At 35.7% G+C, this 16,948-nt stretch overlaps 1 protein-coding gene across 1 annotated transcript in view; it reads right to left on the reverse strand.

Moving 5' to 3' along the window:
• CDH13 (cadherin 13) overlaps window positions 1-16,948 on the reverse strand; it is a 1,311,104-nt gene that overhangs the window by 15,829 nt on the left and 1,278,327 nt on the right. The window contains exon 13 of the mRNA XM_044659579.1: window positions 3,482-3,715. Coding sequence (XP_044515514.1) covers window positions 3,482-3,715 — 234 coding nt within the window. The remainder of the gene's footprint in view (window positions 1-3,481; window positions 3,716-16,948) is intronic.

Consider the following 16,948-nt stretch of genomic DNA (forward strand, 5'->3'; position numbering starts at 1 on the left):
AAAAATAAATGAATAGTTACATGTATAATGTGTATATATACATATACATTATATAGTGCTTTAAATTTTGCAAAACATTTTATACCATTATTTAATTTGGTTATTTCAATAATTCTGTGAAACCAGCCCTAGCTTTATTATTATTCTCAATTTATAGATGAAGACACAGAGATTGGTAGAGACTAAATGACTTATCCAAGGTAACATGCCTTACTGTTGGAGGCAGAATATGAAGCTAGGACTTTCTGATTATAAATTACCATTTCTCTAGTATTATTATACATTTATTCTCCTCACATCTTTTTATCTGGCCATAGCAATCTTCTTGCTGTTCTACATACATGGCCCTCCATTGCTCCTCTGTGAGCCTATTCATTGACTCTTCCTTATTCCTATAATGTACTTCCTCCTCATTTCTGCCTTTGGGAATCTCTGGTTTCTTTTAAAATTAAACTCAACCATCACCTTACACTTGAACATTTTCCTGACCACTGTAAAAAATGTGGGGCACCAGGGATGTAAATGTGTCCTAATGGTTTGTGGGTACACACACTGGGTTGAAGGAGAGACAGGATAGAGAGACCAAGAATCAAGATTGGCAGTTAGCCCCAACTGTCACTCTGCTCACCCTAGGCCAGGGTCTTTAGAACCAGCAGGCAAGGTAAAGGGTTTTAACAGTTTTAATTATGAAATAATAATGAAGAATGGGAATAAGGGAATTCTACACTTGAAGACCTAAGGGACAAAACACAAGGGCAAGGGGAGGACTTGACTACTCTAACTCTAGTCCAGGCAGGGCTCAAAGGATCAGTTCTGGATTCACTGGGAGGCTGCTTCAAACCTCGTTCCAGCCAGGTTTGACCAGCATAGTTAAAGGGCCTGAGGGTGGCTGTGAGGGTTCTCACGGTTATCCAAAGATGATCGCAGGAATGCGAAAAGCCAAGGTGGTCCAAGGTACCCAAGTAGAGAGAGTGTGCTTGAGAGGCTATCCACCAGATCCCAAACCCCTCCTCAACTTGGTGCAGCTCTGCAGGTCTTGTCCACTTGTTGAAAGCTACCAACCACTTAGGATCCCAAGGAATTAGAATGCAAGGTGTCCTTAACTCTGAGATCTCCCAGGACTAGCTACAGTTTGTGCCAACCACTAATGGAGTCTCTCTCAGAGCACAAGCAACTTCCTGCTCCTTCATTCCATCTTGGAATGCTCCAGCCCTTCCTGCTAGGTCCATACTATTACTAACTAATATTCCTCACAACACTACCTCAAATGTTAGTTTACTCCCTCTTCAACCACCTCCCTTTATATATAGAGACACACACTCACACACACATATAATCAAATGTGAATGCATTCCCTCTTCAACTGCCTCACTTTATATATATACTTATAATCATAAATATTTAATATACTTAAATGTGCACATGTTGTGCCATTATCAAGTGTCAAACATGTAGTAAACACTAAGTAAATGTTTATCAATAGTTTGTTGATGCCTCACTGCAAAATACTACATGCAAATGAGAAAAAAAGAGACAGATCAACTTGGGCCAACAAAAACTATCCATCAATGATACCTTTTAAAACACCTGCTTATGATCCTATAAACCATTATTTGCCTCCACTGAATCAGGCCATGATCAGAATCAATAAACATATGTTAAGGAGCTATACCATCTTCTTCAGAAATGATCATGAAAACTGGAGACTTTTTTACTTGGCTATGGAAACAATAGATGAATTTGAAGTTTTAATTAGTGTAGTATACCAGGGTGAGTCTAGGTTTGGGAAAATAAGAGTAAATTAGAAGTTTGGAAGGGGGAGATTAGGGTACAGCACATGATTAGTTTGTTGGTTTATTAAGAGTTAAATAAAGGGTTATAGCTAATATAGAAGGCAGCCAATAGGGCGATAGAAATGAGACTCAAGAACCTGAATAAGTGTGTTGTATAGTAAAAAACAAATGTTCCAGGTGTACAAGGCAAAGAGTTTAGGGCCTCCTTTTTTTAAAAAAGGTGAATTGTGTATACAGCCTTTGTATGGGAGAAGGGCATCACTTTGCAACTGCCCTGTATTGTTTTCTAGTATAAGGGATGCTTGCACAACTGTGTCCCTTTCAAGGACCGAGAACAAAGAAAGAATTGGGATGACCTACATGGAGGATATGGTAACAAAGAAAACAGAGTGAAGCATAAAGGTCAAGAATTCAGTAAGAAAGATCTAGAGAGTTAAAGCAAGGAATTATCAAAGGAAGCCTCTTACTCATAAAGAAGAAAGTAATAGAGGTGAAATTAAGATATTTAAACACTTATGAGACTGTATAATAGCTACCAATAAAAGTTTTAGATTTGTAACTCAGAGAACTTGAATGAAAATATTTGCTTAGTTTTCTTATCTTGGGCAAGCTAATGAATTTCTCTAGACCTCAGTTTCCTCATCTTTAAAATAGAGAGATTCTTAAATTCCTTGTGTCATGGACCCCTTTGGAAATATGATGAAACCTATGGAACTGTTTTCAGGAAAATGTTTTTAAATTCATAACATGAAATATATTAAGATTATAAAGCAAACAAAAATTTGATGAAAATAAAGATGTGAGTGTATTATATTACATAATGTCATATTTGACATTTACACATATATCTTTATATACATGCAGAGATTTTCATTTTAATATCTACTATTCATATGTGTATATTATACACATACATATTCCCCTAAACTTTCACAGATCCTTTGAATCAATCTATGGATTCCTTGACTATGGCGTCTAGCCACTCCACTAAAGAAACTTTCAGCCTCCTTTCAACTTTATGATCAAATAGAGGGTTCCTGTGGTGTGTTATATAACTAATTTCTAGTTGAAATCAGTGTAAAGTTTTGAAAGAGGAGTCATGGAACCCACTCACTTCTAGCTCAGAAAGAAAGGAGGAAGAGTATAGTGGGTGGGGGGAAAGGGGAAGGACATGGTAATACTGAGTTTCTGAATATACCATACAGGGAAACTTTTGGAATAAGTTAGCAGAGATTAGAGGGAACAGAAGAGTAGGCAAAAAAAGAGTTATACCAAAAGCATTTATGTAGTCTTATGAAAAGAAAAAAGGAAAGAGAAAAAATAAAGAACCATGATCATGAATATACAGTCTCTCTAACTGAATAGGTATTATAGAGCCAAAACACATGTAAAATAAGCACTTTGAAAAGGTAGAACACAGAATAGAAAGGTAAAGGTAAAATGGTAGAACTTGAAAGGGATTAAAAAAAACCTGTGTGTGTTATGTTTATAAAATGTGAATATCTATTTGGTCTGTTTTGTGCTGGGAAAAATAACAAATATATTAATATGTATCATATGTATCACTCATGATGCTACATAGTATATTATAAGAATGGGATCATGTTAGGGAAAGAGATTAAAGTTCTTTAGGACATACATAATGCCTAAAATAAAATAATAATAATATGATTCTTTATTAGACTTACCATTGATCTTAGAAATTTTCCAGAATTTATCAGAACCAGTTTGTTTATTCAATTCAAATTTGAATGGATCAGTATTTGGGTGGAGATCCTTATCTGATGCACCCAGAATGACCACATTGAGATCTTTGGCATCATCACAAACTTTGGCAAGTGTTGGGTAAATAAGAGGAGCATTGTCATTCACATCTTCCAATTTTATCTGTAGAGTCCCAGTGCCAGTTGCTGGAGGATCACCTAAAGAAAGGGGAAAAAATGCATTTAAACTCAAAACTAGTCTTTGTTTCCAAGAAAAGGCAGGATTCACCACCATTATTTATATAGTCCTTTTTATACTTACCAACTGTGATAGACACTCATATTTTCATTAATTATTTCCAAAAGGGGTGGTCCAGTCACAACAAAAGAGAAAATCTAACAACCAAATCAAATCTTCATTTAAGTACCTACTATTTACAAGACTTCCACTAGATCCTGGGAATATAAAGGCAAAATGAAAATAATGCTTTCCCTCAGGGTGATTATATTCTACTGAAAAGAAATATATATAGTCAAAGAACATCCAAAATAAATGCAAAGAAATTTCAGAGGAGAAAAAAGAAGGTGGGGGAGGTTTGGGGTAGAAAATGGCAACTGAATTGAAATTAAAGGATATTAGGGATTCCAGGGGACAAAGGGAAGGAAAGTGAATACACCACAGGTTTTACTAGATCTCAAAAGAGAAATATAGACTGGATATAGACTAGGAATTATGTGGCTAAAGATGATGATAGAATACACATTTTTTAAACCATTATCTTCCATCTTACAATCAATACTGCACATTGGTTCCAAGGCAGAAGATGGGTAAGGGCTAGGAAATGGGAGTTAAGTGACTTGCCCATGATAACAGCTAGGAAGTGTCTGAGGTCTGATTTGAACCTAGGACTTCCAGTCTCTAGGCCTAGCCCTCAATCCACTGACCTACCCAGCTCCTTCTGATGGAATATATTTGGATTGATGAAATCAGTAAGAGATAATATAAAAGTTAGGATTCTCCAAAAACCAACACATTAGTTTTAAAACAAGAAATCTTTCACATAAAGTCTATATAAATATGATTAATATAAACTGGGAAGGGCTACAAATATGTAGATAAATCAGAACATATCCCCATCTCTAAATCCAATGCTCTCAAAATAAATTTAAAAATTTTAAATTTCTTTTGTAAAGAATATAAACTAATATAATAGGGGTAAAATAATTGTAACTATTTGTTTCATTTGTTTTTCTATAATAATAACTAGTATTTATATCTTCCTTTAAGATGTGTAAATTGCTCTCTATATATCATTTCATTTGACCTTCTTGACTAACCTGGTAGGTATTAGCATTATCATTATTTCACACATGAGGAAAGTGGGACCAAGGGCTCATTAAGAGATTTGCCTAAGGTCACAGTTAGTATTCAAAGTAAGACAGGAACTCAGGTCTTCTTGATTCTAAGTCCAGTTAGACTGTACCCACTGTACCTGTCTCCCCTTGCTTTTCCATAGCTTTGTCTATAGGGTAAAATCTGCTTTAATAACCATGAGGTAATAAATTATATATATATATAATTCTCATCCTTAATACTAAACCCAGAAAACAAAGGTTTTGCTTTGTATCCAAAGAAGAGAGGATGATAAAGAATGCTGGGGTCAGCTTTAGGATTGGAAAAGGGCTTCTTTCTATTCAAGGCAGGATTGTGACCTGATGGTGGCTAGGCAATTGGTCAGAAAACAAGTATTTATGGGGCATTTACTACATGCCAGGCACTATGTTAAACCCTAGGTATACAAAGAAAGACAAAAATGGTCCCTGGTCTCATGTATTTTGAATTCTAATTGGGAAGACATCATGCAAACAACTATATCCATAAAAGATTCATACAGAGTAGAAGGAAGGTGATGTCCAAGGAAAGGCTCTATCAGTGGGTATGGGGGGTAGGATGGGGAAGTAGGGAAGAATATACCTATAATCAAAGGGTTCAAGCCCTATTAGACAAATGCTAAGAGAGGAACTAGAAAAGGATAAACATCCATTCGGAGTCTTCTTTTCACAAGATGGAAGGACTTAGACCTGGAAGGGGTTTAACCTATCATCTAATTCATTTCCCATCCATCTTACATAGGGAGAAATCAATGAGCTTTTAAGACAAAGGAATAGTAGGAGAGGTAACCATATGGGTTTCTCAAACTACTGTTGACTTACACTAAAATGGCAACTAAGCTTTGAGTCAGGAAGTCTGGATTCAAATCTTAATAAGGACATTAACTAGCTGCAAGTCTGAGTAAATTTCCTTTCTCAGGATACAGGATCAGCTCCTCTTCAGTGATCACAGTGTCAGCCAGTTTAGTAGTTCATTGTGGGTCCAGCCTTGGGTGTTATCTTGGACATTTGTCTGATCATGGGAGGCCAGAGCTGTATCTCCTTTTTGAATCTAAACTATGGGGACCTGCTACAAACTGTCTACCTGGGCAAAAGCAGTGAGGTAAAGCCAGTCTGCCAAATTCTTCTGTTGGACAATGCAGTCATTGTCTGAAACTTTGGCAGTGAGCTTAGTCTGGTATATGAACCCTCAGTGTTGGAGAAGCTGGACTGAAGCAGGGTTAAGAGAAGGCCTGAGCATCCTCTCCAAAGTCTTCAGAGCAGGCATAGACTGGAGGTGACTCAACATTGGTGACCATTCTTGGAGCAAGAAGGGAACAGTCTACCTTTCTGGTGTTCAGGGGAGAACAGCTATTAGTAAGCTCCTGTGTGTCCTGTTAACTAGTGGGCCTGTCTAGGCATAGAGACCCTTCCTTCTTTCTGACATCTCTGGTTCTCCCTTTCCCCATTAGTTATAGGATCTGAGAAGGAAGGAGGTTATAGGGTTGGCAGGGGTTGCCCTTGGGACTTTTCAATGACTTCCCACCTTGCCAGTTTCTTCTCTTCAATTAACTTTTTAAAATCATGTTACATATAAAAATATATGTGTGCATTTGTTTATATGCATTCATATATAGATACACATATGTATTTGTTCATTTCAGTTCTAAAAATTTGAAACATAAATTATTGGAAGATTCTGTGAATTCATCTGTGTACAGAACTATTGGTTTATAATCTCAGTCCAGAAAATCACAAGGAGTTGCCTGAGGCATGTAGACTAATACAGGGTCTCATAGTTAATAAATGTCATAACTAACCATTGAATCTAACTTACCATGCTTTCAAGACCAGAAATCTATCCTCTCTTACAAGCAATCTTTACTGTTATGTGAAAGAGAATAAGAGAATGCATGGAGTCCTCTCCTTCTTTTAAATGGTGAACTATATAGGGTACATTTGACTACTGACATTAATGTGTTCATTTATTTCAGTTGTCTCTAACTTTTCATGACTGTCTTTGGGGTTTTCTTAGAAAAACTATTGACTAATTTGCTATTTCTTTCTCAAGCTCATTTTATAGAATGAGGAAACTGAGATAAATAGGGTTAAGTGACTTGCTCAGTGTTACACAGCTGGCAAGTGTCTGAAACCATATTTGAACTCAGGAAGATAAGTCTTCCTCACTCTGGGCCTGGCACTGTATCCACTCTTTCACCTAGCTGCCCTTTGACAATAGTAATACATCATTATTAGACATCAGAAGAACATTAGGCCTATTGCATATGATGACAGGTTGAGGAAGTGGAGATATGTAGCCTGAAGAAGTGGTTCATGTGTTATGAGATCACCATGTTCCAAAATTCGAGGGTCTGTTATGTGGAAAATAGATTTATACTCGGTTGCATCAAGTATTAGGATTATAGGTATAGATATTTCAATGAGTTTACTCTCATGGGTGGTCTTCAAATAGGGGATGACTGATCAGTTGGTGTGTATGTGGAGAGGACATTTTTTTCAGGCATGGCTGGGAATGAAAAGTTGCCGAGATTCCTTCCAATCCTAAAATTCTGTGATTCTGTGAACACATGGTTGAATGATGACACCTCATCTATTTAGGCACGTTAAGAAAACAAAAGGACTGCATGGTGGCTGCTGGTAGCATTTCCTCCAGCATGAGTATTTGGATTAAATTCACTTTTATGAAAAAATAAATTATTTTTCACTTTTACTGGACTAATTGAATTTTCAGTAAGAATCTAATACATTTTTCATTTCTAACATATTAAAATAAATTCATGTAGCAGAATAGATGAAAAGCATTTGCGTATCTGAAAAATGACTATAAGATTTAGCCTTTCCTGAACTTAATTAAATGGCCATCTTTAATTTTCATAGGATCATATGAGATAGTGGTAGAATGGATTTTTTGATCATCTTGCTCAACTCTCATTTTATAGAGGATCAAATCCAGTTCCAAAAAGGGGAATTGCCCATCACAACACAGAAAGTAAATAGAATAACTAATTTTAGAACCTGTGTTCCACAATTCCAATTTCAGTGTTCTTTATATGAAAAGACATTATGACTCCTGATATTTTAATATTTTAGACCCCATAATTCACTTAATCCAGTGTTAGCAATTTGAGTTCTCATTTCTTTGCCTCTATTAGTGGCATAATTTATTTGCATGTACAAAATAGCAAGGAGAAAAAAAGAATGAAAACATTCTATTATGATCCATGTAATATATTGGATGAGAGATTCAGAGTCCAAAAATTCTTGGTAGACTAGAATGAAAGGAAAAATCAAAGACAGATGATTGCAAGATTTGCTTTAAAAATCAACTTCCCAAGGAGAAGATAGAGGAAACCTATCTTAAAGTTACATAAAACAGTTCTAATGGTTTTGATAGAATGCAATATTAATATCAGTCAGCAATATGATTTGGTAACCAAAAAGCCAACATGACATCAAATTAAACTGAGAATCAGAATGTCTAGAGTAAGGGAGTTGAGAGATCATTGTCCTTAAGCCAATAAGAGCACATCTAAAGCAAAGTATCAGTTCTGGGTGCCATATATTAGGGAAGGAAAAGGAATTCATATTAGCCTACTATGTGCCAGGCACTGTCAGAATTTTTTATGCATGTTATCTTATTTGTTCCTCACAAATACCTTGAGAATGTCCCTACATTATAGGTGAGAAAACTGAGGTGAAAAGAGATTAAGTGACTTGCTCAGGGTCCCACAGCTAAGTATTTAGGGTCAAATTTGAACTTAGGTTTTGCTACTCCAGACTAAGAGTTCTATTTGCTGAGCCATCAGCTCTCATTCCCTCTGTCTCTGTCTTTCTGCCTCTCTCTGTGTCCTTCTGTCTCTGTCTGTCTGTCTGTCTGTCTGTCTCTCTCTATATATATCTATATAGATATAGATATAGATATAGATATAGATATAGATATAGATATAGATATAGATATAGATATACAGATAAAAGGGTTTCCTGCATAAACTAGGATTTGAGTCCAGTCCTTCATGAAGGAAGCCAAAGTAGAATAATAGTTGCTTAACAAATTCAACTCAATTCAATTCAATAAAAGGTTCTATCTTTACATACATATTCCCTTAAAAGAATGTTAAGGATGTACAAAATATCAATATTAGAAGCAAGTCTATATTCAAGTGAAAATCATATACAGAAATAAATTTTTTGTATATCCATAGATATAGATGAGTAGATGTTAAAATAAAGAAGGAATAAAGATGATTATCCAACAAAAGAAAAGTATATTTCCAGTTTCATGAGTTAGTTTCCTTTTCCCTACTTTGTTATGAAAGACTATCATAAACTTCAGTAGGATAGTACATCTAGAATATAAACATCAGTATGGGAAAGTGTTTATTGTCTCTCCGTAGAATAGAAGAGATGTCAAATAACAATATGCTTGTGAAATTCAAACACAACACTGAAATAGAAAATGCAAGGATAAACAGAAACCTAATTAATTTGCTAATTGGTTTTCCTTGCTGCACACATAAGCCCCATGTGTAGCATATACACATATCTTGAAGAAAGCACAGTTTATATGATAAAATCTATTGTGTCATAGTAGACAATATGACTCTGAGTTTAGTGAGACAATAAACATTCCTTCATTTACATGGCAGGTTAATGTAACATTTGTAAAGAAAAAAAAGAACAGATAGTAAGTACATGTAGCCTCCGGCAAATTCCAAGAAGACATTTTCCCAAGGGAAACTTTCCATCCCTGCTCTACCTCCCTCCCAGCATAGCTGTTTGCTAAGTTAACACAAAAACACTAGAAGGAAAATAAGAACAAAGAATGCAAACTAAGACAAACACACAAATAAAAAGAAAAGCTTTTTGCTATCAGTACATTGATGCTAGCTGGCTCACAATTCACCCATGAAAATAAGCATTATCTCTGAGATTTAAGTTACATTAATAAGAAATCAAATAATATTTAACAATATGATATTTTGTATTACAAATATGTGCATATATGTTACATTTTCCTAATATATTGTAAGCTCAATGACAGGAAAGTCCAGATCTCTTTCATCTTTGTATCTTTTACAATTCCAGAGAGCACATAGTAGTACTCTTTGCTTTTATTTGTTGCAAATGTTTGCTGTCTTAAGTTAAATTAATTGATTTCCTTCATCATGTCATCTGTTAAATCCTTCAATTGATCATCCAGTACATTTTTTTAAACCTTACCTTCTGTCTTGGAGTCAATAGCAGAAGAGTGATAAGGGCTAGGCAATGGGGGTTAAGTGACTTGCCCAGGGTCAGATAGCTGAGAAGTGTCTAAGGCCAGATTTGAACCTAGGACCTCCCATCTCTAGGCCTTGCTCTCAATCCACTGAGCTACCCAGTTGTCCCCCCACATCCAGTACATTTAAAACTAAATCAAAACTGGCATTTCATTGGTATAGGGAACTTCTGGTTAAGAATTAATTCTCTTTGTTACTGCAGATCGATGCCTTCTCTGTAACTTGCCAATTTACAGGTATTATCTTTGACACTAAGAAATTGAATAACTTGTTCTGCCAAAAAGATAGGATTTGAGCCCAGATTGCACAATAGAAATTACGAGGATATATGCAGCTAGATAACACAGTGTATGAAGCACCAGACCTAGAATCAGGAAGACTTGGATTCAAATATGACCTCAGACACCTTCTACCGGTGTGACCCTGGGGAAATCACTTAACCCTATTTATCTCAGTTTCCTCATCTGTAAAATGAGCTGGAGGAGGTTATTCCAGTATCTTTGCCAAGAAAACTCCAAATGGAGTCTCAAAGAGTGAGAAATGACTAAAAATGACTGGAAAACAGCAACATAATATTTAGCTTTTTTTTGAGTTTCATGGGTTTTTAGAAGATACACATGAGGAAACAAATGGCAGATCTCTATTAATTCTCAATAAGGAATACTCATTATTACTTTATTTCATCATTATATTGTCATGAGTATTGTCAAGGAATGAAAGATGTAACAGTCATTCATCAGTCCTTTTGGTGTTTACTTCCTAATTGGAGAATAACAATTCCTTATGACTAAATAGCATGTTTCAAGAGTTGGAGGAAGCGAATGGTGCATGTGGCTGTCCTACCATTTCTTTTTTGATGAAGCCAATAAATTTAAATAGCCAATATCATCCTAAGAGGTTGAGAATGACAAAGAGATTGGCTGAAAAGGAGGTCAGGAGACATTAGGGCTCTGATTCCATGTTCAAAGTCAGGTGTAGCATAGAGGTAATTGGCATGTTCATGTTCCAAAAATGTTTCAGGATACACAAAAGCATCTGAAAACCAAAGTCTGGGACAGAATTACATACTGGTATGCCTATCTTGCATTTCATACTATGGTTAGGAATGTAGCCTTAGCGTGAAGAAGAGACCAAAGGGCATAGGAAATGGACACTTTCTTTTCTAAAGCAGATTGCTTCTCATAAAAGGGAGGGATAGTCTAAGAAGGATCTTTGGAATGTTATGATTTCCATTTGTAATACTCATAATTCTAGAAAAGAAAATCATTCCTTTTCCTAGATTCAAATCCATAAAACATTGATAATAATTCCAATAACTAACATTTAAGTTTATAAAACATTAAAAAAAAATTTTTAAACCCTTACCTTTTGTCTTGGAGCCAATACTGTGTATTGGCTCCAAGGCAGAAGAGTGGTAAGGGTAGGCAATGGGAGTCAAGTGACTTGCCCAGGGTCACACAGCTGGGAAGTATCTGAGGTCAGATTTGAACCCAGGAATTCCCGTCTCTAGGCCTGACTCTCAATCCACTGAGCTACCCATCTGCCCCCTACAAAACATTTTAAAGAAGTTACATCATTTTATTTTTACTACAAAACTTGGGGGGGGGTAGTTACTATTTTTATTGTCTTCATTTTATAGATGAGAAAACTGAAACAGAGAAAGATTATTTGACTTAACTAGGATCACACCGCTAGTGAGTAGCTGAGGCAGGATTCAAACTCTGGTCTTCTTGATATTAAGTCCAGAGGTCTGTTAATTATTCCACCTAAACTGACTGCATTTTGAAACTAAGGATTGGCATGATCCTTCTATGACAGCTAAAAAATATTCTGTCTATTTGGCTTGAACTGGTGCCTACAGTTATCACAAGTGACATTTTAATACAAAAATCTTTCTATTCTTCCCAATTACTTTTGTTTTGGTTAAGGTACATGGCTATGCTGGCCATAGAGGACCATGACTACTGTAACTTTAATATTCAAACATACAAAAATCCAAAAGAATTAAACCAACACAATTAGTGTGGTTACCACCCCCACCCTCAACCCACTTCTGCCATGGAGAGTGATATCCTATCTAACTGCTCCTACATTATGATTAATAGTTTACAGATACAGTGAAACAAAACTTTCAGAACAGAGGAGTCAACATTGTATAGAACAAAGAACATGAAGCAAATAATCAGACCTGAGTTTTAGAGGCAGCTGGTGATATGCTGTTTAGAGAGTTCTGATCCTGGAGTCAGGTAGAGCTGAGTTCAAATCTAGTCTCAGATATTTACTAGCTGACCTGAGATAAGTCACTTAACCTCTGTTTGCCTCAGTTTCCACAACTGTAAAATTGGTATAATAATAGCACCTAACATCAGTGATGGGCATCCTTTTGAGTTTGGTATGTCAAAATTTGCCAAAAACCAAACATAACTTGGGTAGTGTGTCACTTCGAGAAAAAAAATATAATTTCACGATAGTTATAGTTTAAATCACAAAAATGTATAATTGTAATATATAACTGTATTTAATAAACCAAAAATAGGTGAATTAATATAAGTAGTATTATCATCTATAGTACACAGTGTCTACACTACAGCAAATGTTTCATTGTTGGTATTCAGCCCCATACTTCTCTGTATGTGGCTGCATGTCATCAAAAATGGTACGTGTGTCAGTGCTGACACATGTGTCATAGATTTGCTATCACTGACCTAACTTCTTGATCAATGACAGCTATAAAATCCAGTTGAATTGTGCATTGGCTATAGGAGTAGGGAGGGAACAGGGGAGGGAAAGAACATGAATCATATCCATGGAAAAATATCAAAATTAATTTAATTACTTAAAATTTTTTAAAAAATAATAGCACCTAACCCAATGTTGTTGTGAGAATCAAATGAGGTAATATGTATAAAGACCTTAACATAGCATATCTTGTCTAAAATATATACTGGCCCATAGTATATACTGTTTAAATGCTGTTTCCTATTCCCTTTTAATCTAAACTCTGATAATAACTGTTAGTTGAATCTCGGGAAAATTATTTCCCCTTCCTTAATATAAATTTCTTTATCTGATTTCTGAGTCTTCTTCCAAGTCTTGCATTTGATGATTTTTATGAGTAGAAGGACATTGGGTCCTTGTGTTTTTCCTTCTGAGGATGCTTGAAATGAATTTAAGAAACAGTCAAGAGGCAAAAACACAGAGGATGTCAGAGCTAGAAGGGATCTTACAGGTCATCTCTTCGGATCTATATCTGAATGGAACATCTTCAGTCTACTTGATAAGTGTTGATCAGGTCTTCACTTGAAGACCTCGAATGAATGGTAGGTCAATTCTTTTGTGAAAAGACAGGCTATTACACATTTGGCAGCTATAATTGTTGACAATTTTTTTTCTTATCTTAAGTATAGCTCTGTAGCTTCTGTTCATGGCTCCTAGTTCTGCCCTTTTGAGTAAAAATATCCAGTCTAATTCTTCTTTTACATAACAGTTCTTCAAACACTGTAAATTGCTTTAAAGCTGCCCGACCCTAGTCAAGTACATTCCCAGTTCTTTCAGTGATTATCATGGGGATATAAACTTGAGGCTCATCACCCCTCCTAGTTGCCCACCTTTGGACAGTCTCTATAAAAATGTTGGTGCCTAAAACTGAACATAATACTCTAAATTCACTTTGAGCAAAGCAAAGTACAGTGAGATTGACCTTCACCATCTCTAGATAAATGTAAGTTAAGTTTTCTTTAGCTTCTTTGTCAGTCAGGTTGTACCGCTTCTTTACATAGAGATATTTCCATCCCTGTCCTGGGAACGACTTTTTTTCAAAATGGTTATGCTCATTATGCAAATTCTATGGGCATTGATGGTGTCAATACTTCATAGGTTTATAGAAATCTTAGTTATCTCATGGAAATTTCAAATAAAAAGAGACCTAAGTAGTTACCTGATAAGATTCATATCTTATAGAGAAGGACCCTGAGGCACATTGAGAAAAGATTATTTTGATATCATTAGAAAATTACTATACTAAGGTCATATATTGAGTAGAACTGGAACATGAGTCCAAGTCTCCTTATTTTTAGCTTGTCAGCATTTTGTTCTATGCTATGTATTATGAATAAGGAATATGTTTTTCCCCCTTTAGAGGAGATAAGATGTTTTCATCTTTTCCCCCCTTTTACTATACAAAATGCAAGGTTCACAGAAATGCAGCCAATATTTCTGATGTGATTAATATTTTGCTGGAACATGAAACAGTGCAAAGCGATGAATGTAGCTTCAATTTATTTTTCCCCTTTAATTAATATAGCAACTGGGATGAGGGGTGATAAACTGGCCTAATTGGGTTGCCATAGTAACTAACTGTCTGACTTGTTCCATAAGAGCATGTTTTAGGTGGATTCCTTCTGTGGTAATTTGATCACATGCTCCATGAAGCCTAGAGACAGGTTAAGAGACATGAGAAGAAATTCACATCACATGTTCTTTGATACTTCTTTGTTATTCAAATTTTATATTTCTTGTTTGGGGATATTTGGTTGTCAATTGCATATGGAACTAAATAATCTCATTTGTTTTCACTTATAATGAATTGGAATGTTGAACCTTGCACAATGTTTCCATTTTGAATGAGCTGGCAATAGCATAATTCTTGCCAGTTTATTTGAGAAGACTAGAACAGGATAAGTTAGTGTGTGACAGTTATATAGCAAGAATAACAGAGAAACAATCTGAGGCTGGTATTGATATACACGAAATATTAAAATATATAGAGGAAAGTGTCTTCAATTCATTGGATGGATGTCCTATGGAGGATTTATAAAAGATCCACAAAGGATGAGAAGGCTCTTGTGGATTACAATCTGCACTGGTAGTAGTGCCAACCCTGATAAGAACATGTAATCATCAAAGTATATTAAATCCTTCCTGCAGTATATATCTCATTTGTTCCCATGGATTAAAATCATGTCTACAAAGATTACTCCTAAATCTACAGACTAAATACAAATTTCTTGCTTGAATTCCTGTTGTGCATTATCAACTACCAGCTGGACCTCTCTTCTTGGATATCCTGTAGATATCTCAAATTCAATATGTTCAAAGCAGAACTCACTGTCTCCTCTTCCTTGCCTACCACTAAAACTGCCTATTCTCTGAATTTCTCCATATATTTTGAGGGAACCATAACACTTCTGATTATTCAAAGTATATGTGCTTATGTACATGCAATTCACTATATCTAAAATTAATTTCATTGTCTTTGCCAACATCTGGAATTCTTTAAAGCTCAGCTCAGATGGAACTTTTTCTATGATGATTTTTCTTTCTTTTTTTCCGATGATCTATGATGATCTATAAATCTATGATGATTTTTCTCATTACTCCAGATATTAGCACTCTCTTCTTCCCTTATTTCCTTTGTAGAATACTTATCCCTAGGGTTTTCATAACTTTCAATAGAATGTAAGCTTCTTGAGGTCAGGAGCTATTTCATTTTTTATCTTTGTATATGTAGCACTTAGTATAATAGCTGAAACATGATAGATATTTAATATAGTTGTTGAATTCAATCGAATTGAGAAAATGTTGTGACTCATGGTCACAATATTTTTGTCTTAAAGTTTGTGTGCTGCAATGATTCAGGATAGAATGAGTTATATGCAGCAAATGGTTATTGTGGTTTAAAAAAGTCTTGATATCTTTCTTTTTAAATGTTGCTATGAGACACAACATGCGTGATGACAAGGAAAGGAATAGGAGAGCATAATTCCATTCTCAAAAGCTATTATTTCTATGATATTGAACACATCTTATATTTTGTAAACTGTCTATGAAATAGTTATATGTCAGCCTACTTCCCGAGATTCATATGTTGAGAGATTTTTTCACTCTCTTTAAGCAAGGGAAATAGAAAGTTTTTAATTAACATCAGTATTCTATGCTCCTGATAAGCTTCGAGGCTTACAGAGTTGCCATGACAAGATCTCTCACCGCCTCTGAGATACATGATTAAAATATTTATTGAATTTGTGAGACTATTGAGGGAACACTTCCTACCAACAGATGGTCTGGTGAGTGATTGCTCAGGGACTGAAATTTCACAAATGGCACCAATAGTATGGTGAAGGCATCATTGTTTATCATGTAGAGCTATATCCTCTCCCCCTGGATTCATTTGTGGATTAATAAGTGATAGGATGGTTTCAGAAGAGGAAGCTGACTAGTGCAGACACATTTCCAAAGTGACTCAAAGGGCTCTAATTTCCCTTAAAATTATATTATAAAAACCCGGGGGGGGGGGGGTGCGGGGAGGGCAGCTGGGTAGCTCAGTGGATTGAGAGCCAGGCCTAGAGACAGGAGGTCCTAGGTTCAAACCCGGCCTCAGCCACTTCCCAGCTGTGTGACCCTGGGCAAGTCACTTGACCCCCATTGCCCACCCTTACCAATCTTCCACCTATGAGACAATACACCGAAGTACAAGGGTTTAAAAAACAAACAAACAAACAAAAAAAACCCTTGTCCTGCATGTAAAAAGTGACTGTGGGTCTCAATTTTACTTGGTTGGGTTTTAGCAATATGTGTGGGAAATTATTTGAGCTGCCACCATGTTCCCCACCATCTTTGATGGAAAAAAAGAAAGAAAGAGTATATAAATAACCATGCTCTAAAGTATATTAGAGATTTGGCTAGATTGTAAGATCCTTGAGGATAGGAACTGTTTTTACTTTTGACTTTGTATTCTCAGCATCAAGTACAATAATTAAAAAAGTACATAGAAATTGCATTATAA

This window comes from Gracilinanus agilis, chromosome 2 (assembly GCF_016433145.1).
Source record: "Gracilinanus agilis isolate LMUSP501 chromosome 2, AgileGrace, whole genome shotgun sequence".
In the NCBI taxonomy this organism is placed as follows: domain Eukaryota; kingdom Metazoa; phylum Chordata; class Mammalia; order Didelphimorphia; family Didelphidae; genus Gracilinanus; species Gracilinanus agilis.